The following is a 16,523-nucleotide window of genomic DNA, read 5'->3' as shown; positions in this document are numbered from 1 at the left end:
AGAATTAAGCGGTGTGAAAACAGTCATACGTGGGTTACTTCACCCAATTTGAACAGGAGCGAACTCTGTTAATGCACAGAGCCGCACAACCGCTGAACGCAGATGCTGTAGCCTGTTTAGCTCACAGAACCCAGCCAAAAGAGCGCACAGTGTACGTCCACAGAACTCTACCCCAAGGACACGGGGTTAGACTCCCTCTAGGCCCACTGAGCGCGGCGTCACTGCCGCGAGCGCCGCTATAGACTCTGGCTATGAGGTATGGAGCACGTGCACTGAGGCGTGCCGAGTCCCTGGTGAGGACTGATGCCTGACTCAACCTCTGACCTACCTACGCCTAAGCCTGGGCGCTAGCAGGCTAGGCTGCACAACACATGTGTACCAAAGGTAGGGGTTTCTTAATGAGTCATTCACCAGAGACGTTCATACGTGCATACATCACTCACTCCAGATAGTCTGTAAATACAGTCTATCCTAGAGCATGGCCGAGCGGCCATGCGAACCTTTTATAGCCGCGAGCGTCCGGGACCTTTCTGGCTTCTCGGATGGGCCAATCCGAACACGAGCAGGACCTGAGCACGTGACCTTCGATCTCCAATGGGAGATCACTCCATGGGCATGCTCAGTGGCCCGACATGGGGACTTAGTCCCTGGAGAATCTCGCTGCTGAGCAGCATGTATTGCCATAGCTGTGCCAGAGGTGGCAGCAGTAAGCAAACCCATGGAGCTGGTCTGGGCAGAGCGCCTGGACCGACGAGTTTGCTGAGCAACCTCCTCTGCGGATGGAGAGGAATGGGAGACTGCTGGAAGTAAGGCTTGGGATTCCCGCTGTGCAGCGACGGAAAGCCGGCGCCTAATTGTTACAGTCATGACTGAAAGTGTTGGCACACTTGAAATTGTTGCAGAAAATTAAGTGTTTCTCCAAGAAAATTATTGTAATTAGATGTGTTTTGTTATACACATGTTTATTTTCTGTATGTGTATTGTAACAACACACAAAAAGAAAAAGGCATATTAGACATAATTTCCTACAAAACCCCCAAAACAGACCAGACAAATGGATTTTATTTTTGATATTCTATCTTTCAATGTCAAAATTAACCTACCCTTGAAATTATAGACTGTTCATGTCTTTGCCAGTGTGCAAACTTACAAAATCAGCAAGAGATCAAATACTTATTTCCTCCACTGTATATAGATGGAGGTAATACTAGTTCCTTCACAGTTATAGGAATGGAAAAGGTCTTTAAGTCGTTCAGAGGTGGAGAGATATGAGAAGAAAAATATTAAATAGAGAGTCATATTGGATTTTCAAGTTGCAGACAAGGATTCCGCAGGGTCTGAATGTGCAACAAGATCTTATACTCCAATATAATTAATCTGTTTAGTTCTCCTGTTTATTTTTTGTGATTGTTCCCTGCTTTTTTGGTATATTATCTGCTTAGACATTAATTGCAATGTGAGTCTGTTTTTTCATGGGATTTTCTTCTGTTTCTCTTTTTCTCTTTTTTTTATTTAATTGTTTTTAATCAATGTGCTTACATGTATGTTTCTGCAGTGCTACTACAGGGGTTAATTGTTTCACCTTGTGAGTTGGTCAATAATTAACACTTGTTTCACATCTGTCTGCTTTCTAATGGATATTTAAGTCCCAAGATGGGTACTTTATACAAGCCATGGTTATGACTTCATTGTCGAAACGCGTCGGTTGGTAGTCAATTGGGATCTTCATGTTATCTCATTGTGCCTATTTTTATGAATTCATTATTAAAGACGAAGTTTTTACCTTTCCACACCGGAGAATCAACTCTTCTACATTTTCCGCATCTGCACATCTAAACCAGGGCGGCTCCGTGCGTGGAAACCATTCTCATGAAGAGACCACAAATAGTGAGCTGACTTTCCTTATCCCCCATCCCTCCTTATACACATGTAGTCATGCAGACCTTATCTTTTAACGCTGTTTTTTTTTTTTTAATATTATATTAGAGTTCCTGGACCAGCAGAAGCAAGTTCCCCAAAAAACAGGTGTGTATAGGGCCCGTCACACTAAGCGATATCGCAAGCAATATCGCTATAACGTCACTGGTTTTGTGACGTAGCAGCGATATTGCTAGCGATATCGCTATGTGTGATACTTACCTCCGACCGGCTCCCCCGCTGGTGATCGTTGATTGCGCGAGAACGGCCTGGGCCGTTTCTCGTCGTCCGCTTCCTGCTGTGGCAACGAGCGACGCGTGGACGCGGGCGGGAGGACGTCTTCATCGCCTCGTCTGACAGGTAAGTAGCGACCGCCGACCGCTGCTATGTCGCTGGTGAGATCTGCCTGTTTGGCAGCTCACTAGCGACCACTTAGTGATGCACCAGCGATCCTGACCAGGTCATATCATTGTCAGGATCGCTGGTGCATCGCTAAGTGTGACAGTACTTTAATGCTCAATCTTCAGACTTGCTAGAAAACAATATAACAAGTTTTACATTGATCCAATTGTTTCTTAATTGGTGGAATATTTTGACCAAAGGCATTTATGGTATTCCCACAAGATCTGTATGGTGTGTGCACACGATGAGGATTCTGCTGCGGATCCGCAGCAGATTTTGCCATGCGGGGTGTACAGTACCACGTAAGGCAATGCAAAATGAAAAATGCAGTGCCCACAGTGCAGAATATTCTGGGCGGATTTGCTGCAGTTTTAAATCCGCAGCATGTCACTTCTTTGTGCGGATTCCGCAGCGGTTTGGCACCTGCTCCATGACAGGTGTCAAACTGAAGGGGAAAACCGCAGAAAATCCGCAGATGAACCGCAGGTCTTTTGACCTGCAGATTTACCTGCGGATTTAGACAAATCCGCGCTGAAAATTCCGCACCAGGATCCGCAATGTGTGCACACACCCTAATAAAGGGAAGCACTAGAACTGAAATCAAATATATATACAATATACCAATGGCGCTAGTGTGCAGGGTTGATTCAGCAGCGAGTAAGGAACCCCCACACCACCAGGGGTGAAAATAAACAATTTAAACAAAATGATACTCGCGCTATGAATCAATGGAGAATAAAAAATATATATATATATATAGTTACCTGTAGGATCAAGGCAATAAACTCATAAGCATTAGATGTTAGAGGGTACTGAGTATTGATGGATCAAACTACAAAAAGACAAAACAAAGCATAAGTTTTAAATCTGAAAATGCAAAGTCATAAAAAAAAAAAAATGTGAAGTGTCCGGGTTAGACTCTAGTGACTAAGAGCATGGTCGGTATTGCGTTCTAATAGTTAATTAAAAACACCTGCCATATGACTATTCACGCGGGATCTATCACCATCGGAGAATTATCGGACGTTTGCCAGCACCTGGAGCCTGTTACCGGCCAGAACAGAGCTCGGTGTTTTATTTTATTTATTTATTTATTTTTTCCTACTGATTGAGAGACTTCCTAAACGATTAGCAAGTATATGCCGCTGGCTTCTACCGCTCAAAAGCAAAAGTCCGCTCACAGCGGTGAACCTACTGCTTAAAAGTCTGTTCACATTAGTGAACCACCGGGCGTTTCCCACTGCACTCCTAATCAGAGGTAATAGTCACAGTGGGGGTATGTGCAAGTTACATTTATAGCACTTTATGGCTCCCCCGAGTGTGTTCGTATCTGTTTTTATTTATGTCTGCATAGTTATATGGTAGGTGTTTTAATTAACTATTAGAACGCAATACCGACCATGCTCTTAGTCACTAGAGTCTAACCCGGACACTTCACACTTTTTTTTTTTCTTTTTTTTTTTTTTTTTTTATGACTTTGCATTTTCAGATTTAAAACTTATGCTTTGTTTTGTCTTTTTGTAGTTTGATCCATCAATACTCAGTACCCTCTAACATCTAATGCTTATGAGTTTATTGCCTTGATCCTACAGGTAACTATATATATATATATATATATATATATATATATATATTTTATTCTCCATTGATTCATAGCGCGAGTATCATTTTGTTTAAATAGAACTGAAATCAAACAATCTTATTAACACAAGCTGGAATGAGCTGGTTGGATTGGTGGGAATTCTGGAAAAAAATGAGGAAGTGCTTTATCCAATTTCCCCTAAAATCGGAGGTCTCTAACTTCTCAGAGATCATGTAATTTTATAAAAGCAGCATTCTATACTACTTATAAAAATATAGTGTTTGCTGATTTTGCATGCTGTAGCAGTAGCTCCAGGAACATGTTTTGTTTTGGCGAGAGCCTACTATGATCCTGCCATTAGCTTTGGTTGAGGGCTACTTACATTTTTTTCTAAAATCTGATTAATTTCTGTCTTTCTTCTTTTTTTCAGAAAATAAACCATGTGGCAGGCCTCCACAAATACAACATGGAGACATCTCAACAGCTGTGAATGACAGCTACAAATCAGGTTCATTCGTGACATACAAGTGTCAGAAGTTCTTTACAATTCAGGGTAAAAAAAAAATCCAATGTCAAGATGGAATATGGGACAAATTACCTGTTTGTCTTGGTATGTGCATCAAGTGTAGACTGATAATGTTTATGGGAAGTAAATGGTGTTATAGAGTAACTAACTCTAATCCATATTTGATATTGTAAAAAAAGTGCAAACATCATTGTGCAGTTATTTTTTTCACATTTCAATTTATTATCCAAATAAATGGGGATTTTCAATGTACAGTAAATGTTAATTTAGTTAAAATGTTATGTATAGTTAGCAATCACTAATCAAAAAGCTGTAAATGTTACTCAACGCACCACAGAGGTTATACAATGCTGATTCCTGCTGTTCCAGAGATGCATCGAAGTGTTCATGTGCCTGGCTCCACCACCGTACAAGCCTTTAGGTCTTAGACAGTGGTCATACACACTGAAAGAAGGTCATTTCTTCTACAGGAGCCCAAATGACCACTGCTTGAGACATAAAACTGTATGAAATGTGTCCATAGATCTCTGGAATGGCAGGGACCACCTAAGTGTGACGTTAATGATGCTTTGCTAGAATCTTGAACCTTGGACAAATGTGAAATTATATTGGACAATATTTCTCAGGAGGCAATGTTAAATAGAAATACAAAGTTCTGTTCATCTGTAATGAATTGCATTACAATAAATATAAAAGATAAACTTTAACCCCTTCACCCCCAAGGGTGGTTTGCACGTTCATGACCGGGCCAATTTTTACAATTCTGACCACTGTACCTTTATGAGGTCATATCTCTGGAACGCTTCCATGGATCCCGGTGATTCTGACATTGTTTTCTCGTGACATATTGTACTTCATGTTAGTGGTAAAATTTCATTCAAATAACTTGCGTTTATTTGTGAGAAAAATGGAAATTTGGCGAAAATTTTGAAAATTTCGCAATTTTCCAACTTTTAATTTTTATGCCCTTAAATCACAGAGATATGGCACCCAAAAAAATTGATAACTAACATTTCCCACATGTTTACTTTACATCAGCACAATTTTGGAACCAAAATTTTTTTTTGTTAGGAAGTTATAAGGGTTAAAAGTTGACCAGTGATTTCTCATTTTTACAACACCATTTTATTTTTACGGACCACATCACATTTGAAGCCACTTTGAGGGGTCTATATGATAGAAAATACCCAAAAGTGACACCATTCTAAAAACTGCACCCCTTAAGGTGCTCAAAACCACATTCAAGAAGTTAATTAACCCTTTAGGTGCGTCACAGGAATTTTTTTGATTATTTAAAAAAAAATGAACATCTAACTTTTTTTCACAAAAAAAGTACTTCAGGTTCAATTTTTTTTATTTTACCAAGGGTAACAGGAGAAATTGGACTGCAAAAGTTATTGTGCAATTTGTCCTGAGTACGCTGATACCTGATATGTGGGGGGGAACGACTGTTTCGGCGCATGGCAGAGCTCAGAATGGAAGGAGCGCCGTTTGACTTTTTCAATGCAAAATTGTCTGGAGTTCAGATCGGATGCCATGTCACGTTTGGAGAGTCCCTGATGTACCTAAACAGTGGAAACCCCCTACAAGTGACCCCATTTAGGAAACTAGACCCCCCAAGGAACTTATCTAGATATGTGGTGAGAACTTTGAACCAACAAGGGCTTTACAGAAGTTTATAACGTACAGCAGTACAATTAAAAAATCATATTTTTTCCACAAAAATGATCTTTTCACCCCAATTTTTATTTTCCCAAGGGTAACAGGACCCTAAAAGTTATTGTGCAATTTGTCCTGAGTACGCTGATACCCCACATGTGGGGGTAAACCACTATTTGGGCGCATGGCAGAGCTCGGAAGGGAAGCAGCGCCATTTGACGTTTTGGGCTGGAATTGAGATCGGACATCATGTCGCGATTGGAAAACCCCTGATGTACCAAAACAGTGGAAACCCCCCACAAATGACACCATTTTGGAAACTAGACCCCTAAGGAACTTATCTAGATGTGTGGTGAGAACTTTGAACCCCCAAGGGCTTCACAGAAGTTTATAACATAAAGCCGTACAATTAAAAAATCATATTTTTTCCACAAAAATGATCGTTTCACCCTCAATTCTTATTTTTCCAAGTGTAACAGGATCCTAAAAGTTATTGTGCAATTTGTCCTGAGTACGCTGATACCCCACATGTGGGGGTAAACCACTATTTGGGCGCATGGCAGAGCTCGGAAGGGAAGCAGCGCCATTTGACGTTTTTGGCTGGAATTGAGATCGGACACCATGTCGCGATTGGAAAACCCCTGATGTACCAAAACAGTGGAAACCCCCCACAAATGACACCATTTTGGAAACTAGACCCCCTAAGGAACTTATCTAGATGTGTGGTGAGAACTTTGAACCCCCCAGTGCTTCACAGAAGTTTATAACGCCCGGGCGTGAAAGTAAAAAATTCGTACTTTTTCCACAAACATGATCTTTTAGTCACCATTTTTTTATTTTCCCAAGGGTACCAGAGGAAATTGGACCCCAAAAGTTGTTGTCCAATTTGTCCTGAGTATGCTGATACCCCATATGTGGGAGAAAACTACTGTATGGGCACACGTCGGGGCTCGGAAGGGAAGTAGTGACGTTTTGGAATGCAGACTTTGATGGAATGGTCTGCGGGTGTCATGTTGCCTTTGGAGAGCCCCTAATGTACCTAAACAGTGGAAACCCCCCACAAATGACCCCATTTTGAAAAATAGACCCCCTAAGGAACTTATCTAGATGTGAGGTGAGCACTTTGAACCCCCAAGGGCTTCACAGAAGTTTATAATGCCCGGGCATGAAAATAAAAAAATCGTATTTTCCACAAAAATGATATTTTTGCCCCCAATTTTTTATTTTCCTAAGGGTAACAGGAGAAATTGGACCCCAAAAATTGTTTTGCAATTTGTCCTGAGTAGGCTGATACCCTATATGTGGGGGTAAAACACTGTTTGGGCGCATGTCAGAGCTTGGAAGGGAAGGAGCATCATTTGACTTTTTCAACTCAGAATTGGCTGGAATTGAAATCAGGCGCCATGTTGCATTTGGAGAGCCCCTGATGTGCCCAAACAGTGGAAATTCCCAATTCTAACTCCAACCCGAACCCCAACACACCCCTAAACCTAATATCAGCCCTATCCCTAACCCTATCCCTAACCCTAACCCTACCCTAACCCTAACCGTAATGGAAAAATGGAAATAAATACATTTTTTTTATTTTATTATTTTTCCCTAACTAAGGGGGTGATAACGGGGGGTTTGATTTACTATATATGGCGGGTTTTTATGTTTGGCGGCTGTCGCACGCTAAAAGACGCTTTTTATTGTAAAAATAGTTTTTGCATCACCACATATTGAGAGCTATAATTTTTCCATATTTTGACCCACTGAGTCATGTGAGGTCTTATTTTTTGCGGGACGAGTTGACGTTTTCACTGGTACCATTTTCAGGCACGTGACATTTTTTGATCGCTTTTTATTCCGATTTTTGGGACGCAGAATGAACAAAAACCAGCGTTTCATGAATTTCTTTTGGGGGGGTGCGTTTACACCGTTCCGCGTGCAGTAAAATTGATAAAGTGGTTTTATTCTTCGGGTCAGTACGGTTACAGCGATACCTCATTTAGGTCTTTTTTTATGTTTTGTCGGTTTTATGCAATGAAAACTATTTTATATAAAAAATAATTATTTTTGCATTGCTTTATTCTGCGAGCTATAACTTTTTTATTTTTTCGCTGATGATGCTGTGTGGCGGCTCGTTTTTTGCGGGACAAGATGACGTTTTCAGCGGTACCATGGATATTTATATGCGTCTTTTTGCTCGCGCGTATTACACTTTTTGTTTGGCGGTATGATAATAAATCATTATTTTTTGCTTCGTTTTTTATTTTTATTTTTAAGGGGTTCGCTATAGGGGTTAACTAATGGGACAGTTTTATAGGGCGGGTCGTTACGGATGCGGCGATACCTAATATGTGTACTTTTATTGGTTTTTTTTTTCTATTTTCAAAAAATGGATTTATTTGGGGGAATATTTTTTTTTTTTTTTGTAATTTATTTGGCGATTTTTTTAAAAATTATTTTAACACTTTATTTTTATTTTTTTTTACTTTATTAAATAGTCCCAGGTGGGACATCACTGTTCTGTGACAGATCGCTGATCTGTCACATCACAGATCACTGTGACAGATCAGCAATCTGTCACAGGCACTGCACAGGCTTCCTCCTTGCCTGCACTTTGCAGGCACTGAGAAAGCCAGCTTCCTGCAGGCCCCCGAAGGCCCCCGTCGCCATCTTGGATTCGGGGGCCTGCAGGAAAGGAGCCCCCGGCAGCAGCGCTGCACATTGTGCTGCCGTGGGGGGCTCAGGGAAGCACGGAGGGAGCCCCCTCCCTGCCGATGCTTCCCTTTAACCGCCGGTACACCGCAATCATGTTTGATCGTGGTGTGCAAGGGGTTAACGTGTCGGGGCGGTCCGTGACCGCCCCTGACACATTGTGCCGGGTGTCAGCTGTGATAATCAGCTAACACCCGGCCGCGATTAGCGGCGCTCACCACGTTGGCGCCGCTGATCGCGGTAGACGTACTATCCCGTCCATGGGCATAGGGGCCCGGGTCCCATGGACGGGATAGTATGTTGGATGTCAGGAAGGGGTTAATACAAAACATGGCAACCTGAAACCCCATATCAGAGCTAAATGATTGTAACAATAATGAAGCCCATTTTTCAATATAGTTTTGTTAATACACAAAATATGTCACAATGTTATGGCTAATAGTTAAAAATATCTTTCCTACTTCCACTCTATTCTGAACTCTGAATATTTAAACTCTTAAAAATGCAGCCAATCTGTTTTTTGCATTTTCACTCTTTTACTCTTTTTTTCTCCAATAGTCATAATTTCTCATTTTTTTCTGTCAACATAGCCATATGAGAATTGTTTTTAGCGGTATGATTTGTAGTTTTGAATAATAAGATGAATCATTTTACCATATAATGTTCTGAAAAATGGTGAAAAAATATTCCCAATGAGGGGAACTTGTTTAATAAAGTAAGGTATAATCCTGTCATTGTCATTTTGGGCTTTGTTTTACCATGTTAATTGTATGGTAAAAATTACCTTTTGTCATGATTCTCCAGGTCAGTAAACTGGAGTGATAACAAACTGGCATTCATTTTTTAACTATTTTAGTGGTAAAAAATTTTTTAGAACTTTGCAAAAATGTTTTTGCTTTGTGTCGCCATTTTTTAAGACTTGTGTCATTTTTATTTTACCATGAATGGAACCGTGTAAGGTCTTGTTTATTGGGTGGCGAGCTGACATTTTCATTGATACTATTTTGGGATTCACATGATGATTTGATTACATTTTTTAAAGGTGTGTGGTGACCAAAATACACAATTCTGGCATTCAGAGCTTTTTTCGCTTTATGGCATTTACAGTAATTGTAATGTAATTTAATTTTATATTTTAATAGGTTTGTCTTTTGTGGATGTGGTAATATCATATGTATTTTATTATTAATTATTATTATTATGCTTTCTTTTTTACATAGAGGAAAATGGGATATGGGGCAAATTTGTGTATTTTTTAAGAATTCTAAATCTTTTTTTAACTTTAAAATGTATTTCTTAGCCCCATACAAGCACTTGAACCTGTGAAATCTATTTAAATGATGATCTCATATGAAGTCCAGCCTGTGGCTGAGCTTTAATGAAGTACCAAGATGGCAGCAATGGTGCCTAACAGACCCTTGACTTCCATGGTAACATTTGTGTGCTGCGATTGTGTGTAAAGGCGCCAATGAGAATAGATGTGCACTCACAATGGCAGTGAAATGGCTTACCACTTCAATCTCAGGCCTGTTTTCACCTTGCAAACTAGGCCAATTTTTTTTATTTTGATCAGTGTCACTTTATGAGGTTATAACTCTGGAACACTTAAAAAAAACAGTGATTCTGTTTTTTGTTTTTTTGTGACACATTATACTTCAAGTTAGAGGTAAATTTTGGGCGATATGAGCTGTGCTTATTTATAAGAATATCAAAATTTTGGCAACATTTTGCAATTTTTTAAACTTTGAAATTTGATGCCCTTGAACCAGATAATTATAACATAAAAACTAGTTAATAAATGACATTTACTACATATCTCCTTGACCCTAGCATAATTTTTGAAAAATCTATTTTTCCGTTAAAAAATGTTGCTTTAGCCCCAAAGGGTAATAGGAGAAAATGGACCATGATATTTCTCCTGAGAATACCGATACCCGATATGTACAGGAAATCTAATGTTTGGGCATACGGCAAAAATTGGAAGGGAAGGAGCACCATTTGACTGGGATTGATAGCGGACATCATATCACATTTGCAGAGCCCATAATAGGCTTAAACAAGGGAAAACGCCACAAGACCACATTTTGGAGACTATACCCCTAAAGGAACTTATCGAAAGGTTTGTGTGTGATGAACACCTTGAACCCACAGGTGCTTCATTTTATAACATTAAGGCATGAAAATAATAAAATATATTTTTTATACAAAAATATTACTTCAGCCCCAAATTTTTCATTTTCCCAAGGGTAATAGGAGAAAATAGACCATATAGATTTTGTGCATATTCTCCTGTTTCCACGATAGCCCATATGTGGTGAAAAACTACTGTATGGGTGCACAGCAGAGCTAGGAAGGGAGCACCATTTGACTTATGGAGCACAAAATTGTCTGTAATAGACAGCAGAATCAACTTTGCTTTGGCAAAGCCCTTGACATGCCTAAACAGTGGAAATCATCATGTTTTCGAAAATACATCACTCAAGAAACTTGAGTAGAGGTGTGGTGAGCATCTTGAACCAACATGTGCTTCACAGAATTTTATAACATTAAACCGTGAAAATGAAAAAATACATTTTCCCCCAAAAATGTGGCTTGAGCCCCAATGTTTTCTGTTTTACAAGAATAACGGGAGAAAATTGGACTCCAAAATCCATTGTGCGATTTCACCTGAGTACGCGGATATCCCATATATAGTGGAAAGGAAAGGACCTCCAACTGAATTCTGTAGCACAGTTTTGACCAGAATTAATTGAAGATGCCATGTCACAATTGAAGAGTCCCTGACATGCCAAAACAGCAGAAACCACTACAAGTGGCCACATTTTGGAAACTTCATCTCTTGAGGAATTCATATAGGGGGCAGAGAGCATTTTTAACCCTCCTGTGAGTCACAGAATTGTATAACATTGGGCTGAGTCAATGAAAAATTACCATTTTTTCCACTAAAATGTTGCTTTGAACCCAAGTTTCCAATTGTAAAAAGTGATTAGAGGAGAAAATTGACCATACAATTTGTTACGTAATTTCTCCTGAGTGTGCCAATACCACATATGTGGTCAAAAATTACCTTTGGGGCACAGTGCAAAGTTCAGAAGGGAAGGAGCACCTTATTGTAATTCAGATTTTGCTTGAATGATTTGAGGATGTCATATCTCATTAACAGATCCCCTGAGGTGCCAGAACAGCAGAACCCCTCTATAAGTGACCACATTTTCCAAGCTACATCTCACAATGCATTCATATAGGAGTACAGTGAGCATATTGACACCACATGTGCCTCACAGAATTTTATACCATTGGGCAGTGAAGAAAGAATAATTACATTTTTGCCATTTAAATTTTGTTTTAGCCCCATGATTTTAATTTAGATAGAGGCTATCAGGAAAAATAGACTGCATAATTGTTGTACAGTTCATCCTGAGTGCACTAATATCCTTCATGCAATCAGGAACTACTTTTTAGGAATAGTGGAAAGCTCAGATGGGAAGGAGTGCCATATTATAGTGTGGATTTTGCTGTTATGGTGTGCGGGTGCCATAACCCTCTGGATGAGTCCCTGAGGTGCTAGAACAGTCAAATTCCCCATAAGTGACCCTATTTTTTATAAATTACACCTCTCAATAAATTAATCTAAAAGTTCAGTGATCCTATTGACACTAGGAATGTGTCACAGAATTTTATACCATTGGCAGAGAGGAAAAAACAATTACATTTTTACCACAAAAATGTTGTTTCAGCCATAGACTTTACATTTTCACATGTGGAAATGGGTAAAAATGGCACTAAAATTTTTCACACAATTTCTGCTGAGTCTGACAAGACCCCATATATTGATGTACAGTACTGCTTAGCAACACAACGAGACTCGGAATTGAAAAAGCTCTATTCAACTCTCAGAGAACAAATTATCGTAGAATTGTTTGTGGATTCCATATACAGAGACGCTAAGTGCCAGAAGAGCAAAATTCTGTGTCAAGTGACCCCATTTTGGAAAAAACACTCCTTTGGTAATTTATCTACAGGTGAAGTGACAATTTTGAGTCCATTTATTGTTTTCCAGAAAAAAGCAACAGTGCAAGTTGCGGAGTGAAAATTACAAATCTGCAATTGTAGTGCCCGTACATTGTGCCTAGCTCGTGCTTCAGGAGACATGGATGCAATAAATTAAGCGGTCTCTCATCACCACAGAAATGCCAAACATGTGAATGTTAAATGTGATTTAGGTATACTGTGGGGCTAAGAAGGAAGGGGTACATTTGGATTTGGGAGTGCAGAATTAGCTGGATTTTTGGGTGGTCAAAGTGTCATAGCGCTTTTCTAGGGCTTTTGTGGTACCAGCAACATGGAAACCTCTTACAGTTCCATTGATAGATCATTGACCTGAATGGGGACTTACTTTTTTGAGGATTGAATAGAAGCTTTCATGGGGAACATTTTGCATAACATTTTAGATTACATTTATCCTGTCCTTTACACTAAGCACTTACATCAGAGTTTCCATCTACATGTAAATATCTGAATGTCGTGATTCAGATAAAAACCCTGAAGAAATCATTAGCTATAATGAGACAGCAGAGATATTCTGGACTCTGTCTGACCTCTGTTAAGTGGTGTCGTTCTTTTGAGAAGTGCACAAAACTGTGTCAGTTTTATGCATACTTAAAAAGACAGACATTGCTGAATCATAGACCAGAGGGCATCCACATTGTCTCCATCAACCTCATTATAGGTAATGTTATAACAAGGGTTTTGTCAGAATCATGTATTTCACAGATTTGCCTATTTATTGGTATGATATGTTTTCATCTTTTTATTTATTATTTTTGTAATTTTTTTTTTTAAATAATTTTACATTTTTTAACTTTTTTTCTCTTTTTCACTTACTCTTTGAGACTCTATCTTTCATTACTCTTATAACTGTTATAATGTATTGCAATGCACCAGCATTCTTAGACTATGCTCCTGGCATGATCTAAGCAGGCCACCATCGCAAAGGTTCCGATCAGAAGGGAGAAGTAGCCTCCTCCCTCACCTAGCTTTGTGTCAAATTAGTACTATAGGTTCTATGGAACTCGGTGGCATGGGTCAGAGAAGACAAACACAGTATATGTTCAAAGGTTCAGTATTGTATTGTAGCAACAGGTCTCAGTGCTATGCAGATGTAGTTCAGGGTATTATAGTAAACCAGCTTCAGTATTGCACGGTGCGTAGATATAAGTTCTGGCAACAGGTAAAGTCTGTACGAACCAACTGGCGAGAGTCTGAGGTCCAGGCGCACACAGTCCTAAGGTCCTGAGACTGGACCGGGCTCCAAGCGGAGAGCAGGCCGCAGAGATGACAGAAGCAGAGCAGATCCGGACAGGAGAGGTGGTCAGGCACGACGGCAGGTAAGTAACAAACGGGGAATCCCGAGGTTTACAAGAAGCAGGCACAATGCAAGCTCTCCAAGCTTGGCAGCAGGTGAAGATCCAGATACACAAGCACAGGTATAATGTGCAGAGTCCCTTTAATACACAGCAGGCAGGAAACAGGAAAAGTCAAACAGGAACAAGATGGCCCCTTGTGAAGCTACTCACTCATCTTTGATAAGGGCAAAATTAAGGGCAAAGTCAGGCAGAACAGAAACATGTCTCAGAACCTCACACTTTGTGAATATTGTGATAGATATTGCGGCATTTAGTCGGTTATTCAATCGGTGGCAGTGCAGGCGCCGATCCTGCGTTTGACAGGCGGGTCTCGGCTGTCATGCAAGCCAAGCTCCCAGCAGTAATTGCAGGGACACAGCTTCTGTGCTGTGCATGATTGCCATGATGTACCTATATGTCAAAGGTCAGGAACCCCTACCCAACCATGATGTCTAGACACATTAAAGGTCGTGATCCGGTGAAGTGTCATTTTCAGAGGTTAATTTCAGCATGTGAATGGTTAGCAGCAGTGATCAGAGCTTAGTAGTCAGACACAGATGTAAGCATCAGACACAAAGGAAGAGCACTCAGCTCTGATCACCCAAGTGCAGATACACTCTTTTATGTGAAGAGGTTAAATAAATAAATATGCACATGTAAATTACACTCTTTTTATTTCTTATAGTGAACCTGTCAGCGCTTTCATACTGCTTTAAAAGCTGGCAGTAATAGTCATGTATTTCAGCCCTGAATATTTGACTCTGAAATGCTGCATAATTTCAGAGAAATCATACTTTTAAATGCCAACTTGGGTCCAGGTCACTTGGGTGACTAGTCCAAGAGACAAGTCCCCTGTGGCTTTTCTGCATCCTGATTGACAAGTTGATATTGGAAACAGATAGTGATTTGTTGAATCTCTTGTCAAGCTAGACAGGACTGTTTGTTTGCTCCACACTCCGATAATCGGAAACTTTACAATTTAATTGAAGTGATTTTAAGGGTCAGACAGTAACTTTGAAAGTGACTATATCATGTCAAATCCTAACATCATGCAATATACATGCTTTGCAAGTTTGTTGACTACTCACATGAGATTTGCATACTTGCGGTCACATATCGACTAACTTCTCTTTGCGCTGCATTTCATGGAACACTAGCACAGTGAGAAAAGTGGATGTCAAATTAGTCGGCATGTGACAGCAAGAATGTAATCACTAGTGATGCTTTTTCTTAAATCTGGCTAATATCATGCTTTCTATTTCTTTCAGCAAAGAAACCATGTGGCAGGCCTCCTCAAATACTAGATGGAGAAATTACTACAACTATAACAGACACTTATAATTCAGGTTCATCAGTGACATACAAGTGTCAGAAGTATTTTAGAATTCATGGTCTTAAAGCGATCAAATGTCAAGATGGAAAATGGGGCGAACCACCTGTTTGTCTTGGTATGTGCATATAGTAATATATTTTGTATACTGATAGTGTTCGTGGTAAGTAGGTGGTATTGTAGAGTAATTTACTGTAATCGGTATTTTATATTGTACAATAAAAGTAAAAATATTATTGTGCAATGCCGCAGTTCCTTTTTTCTGTTATGTTATGTATAGTTAAAGTCACTAAAGCAAAAAGTTAAATATGTTACTCAATCCAACACTGAGATTATACTGTTCCAGAGATGCATGGAGGTGCTCATATGCCTTGCTCCTCCTCCATAGAAGCCTGGTCCGGTCTTAAGTGTGTAGGGTTCGAGCAGGCTCACAGGATGCAGTGACGAGACACGAGACTGAATGTGGGGTGAAATAAACTTTTATAAGTTTTAAAGCCGCAAGGGCTAAAACTGCTTAAATCAGAAAAAAGGGGAAACACTTATTTGTCCTCGCAGGGACTCGCAAAACAACATTAAAAAAAAACAAAAAGGGTCCTTATTTTCTCTATAATACACTTAGCCTTCCGGGCGTCGCTCGAGTTCACGACCACTCAGGGGTTGCAGATGTGGCTGCCTTGTAATCCACGACTTCCCAGAAGGACTTGTGCTTGTCCAGCCCCGAAGAGACCAGAACGATGGGGCGCAGCAGGCCCTTAAGAAACTGGACGGTGGGGCGCAACGGGCCCTGTAGTAACCGGAACGATGGGGCACAACAGGCCCTGAAGAAACCGGAACGATGGGGCACAACAGGCCCTGAAGAAACTGGGCGGTGGGGCGTAACGGGCCCTGAAGAAATGGGGTCGGTGGGGCACAACGGGCCCTGAAGAAGCTGGCACGGTGGGGCACAACAGGCCCTGAAGAAATGGGGTCGGTGGGGCACAACGGGCCCTGAAGAAGCTG

The 16,523-nt window shown here is 40.3% G+C and overlaps 1 protein-coding gene across 1 annotated transcript in view; it reads left to right on the top strand.

Annotated features, from left to right (window-relative positions):
- Window positions 1–16,523, top strand: part of LOC141096339 (complement factor H-related protein 5-like) — a 158,138-nt gene that overhangs the window by 110,777 nt on the left and 30,838 nt on the right. Inside the window, exons 8-11 of the mRNA XM_073582876.1 lie at window positions 1,771–1,887; window positions 1,987–2,025; window positions 4,332–4,511; window positions 15,463–15,642. Coding sequence (XP_073438977.1) covers window positions 1,771–1,887; window positions 1,987–2,025; window positions 4,332–4,511; window positions 15,463–15,642 — 516 coding nt within the window. The remainder of the gene's footprint in view (window positions 1–1,770; window positions 1,888–1,986; window positions 2,026–4,331; window positions 4,512–15,462; window positions 15,643–16,523) is intronic.

This window comes from Dendrobates tinctorius, unplaced genomic scaffold (assembly GCF_039654945.1).
Source record: "Dendrobates tinctorius isolate UK_male_01 unplaced genomic scaffold, ASM3965494v1 ptg000074l, whole genome shotgun sequence".
Taxonomy (NCBI): Eukaryota; Metazoa; Chordata; class Amphibia; order Anura; family Dendrobatidae; genus Dendrobates; species Dendrobates tinctorius.
This window is presented reverse-complemented; position numbering and strand designations above follow the sequence as displayed.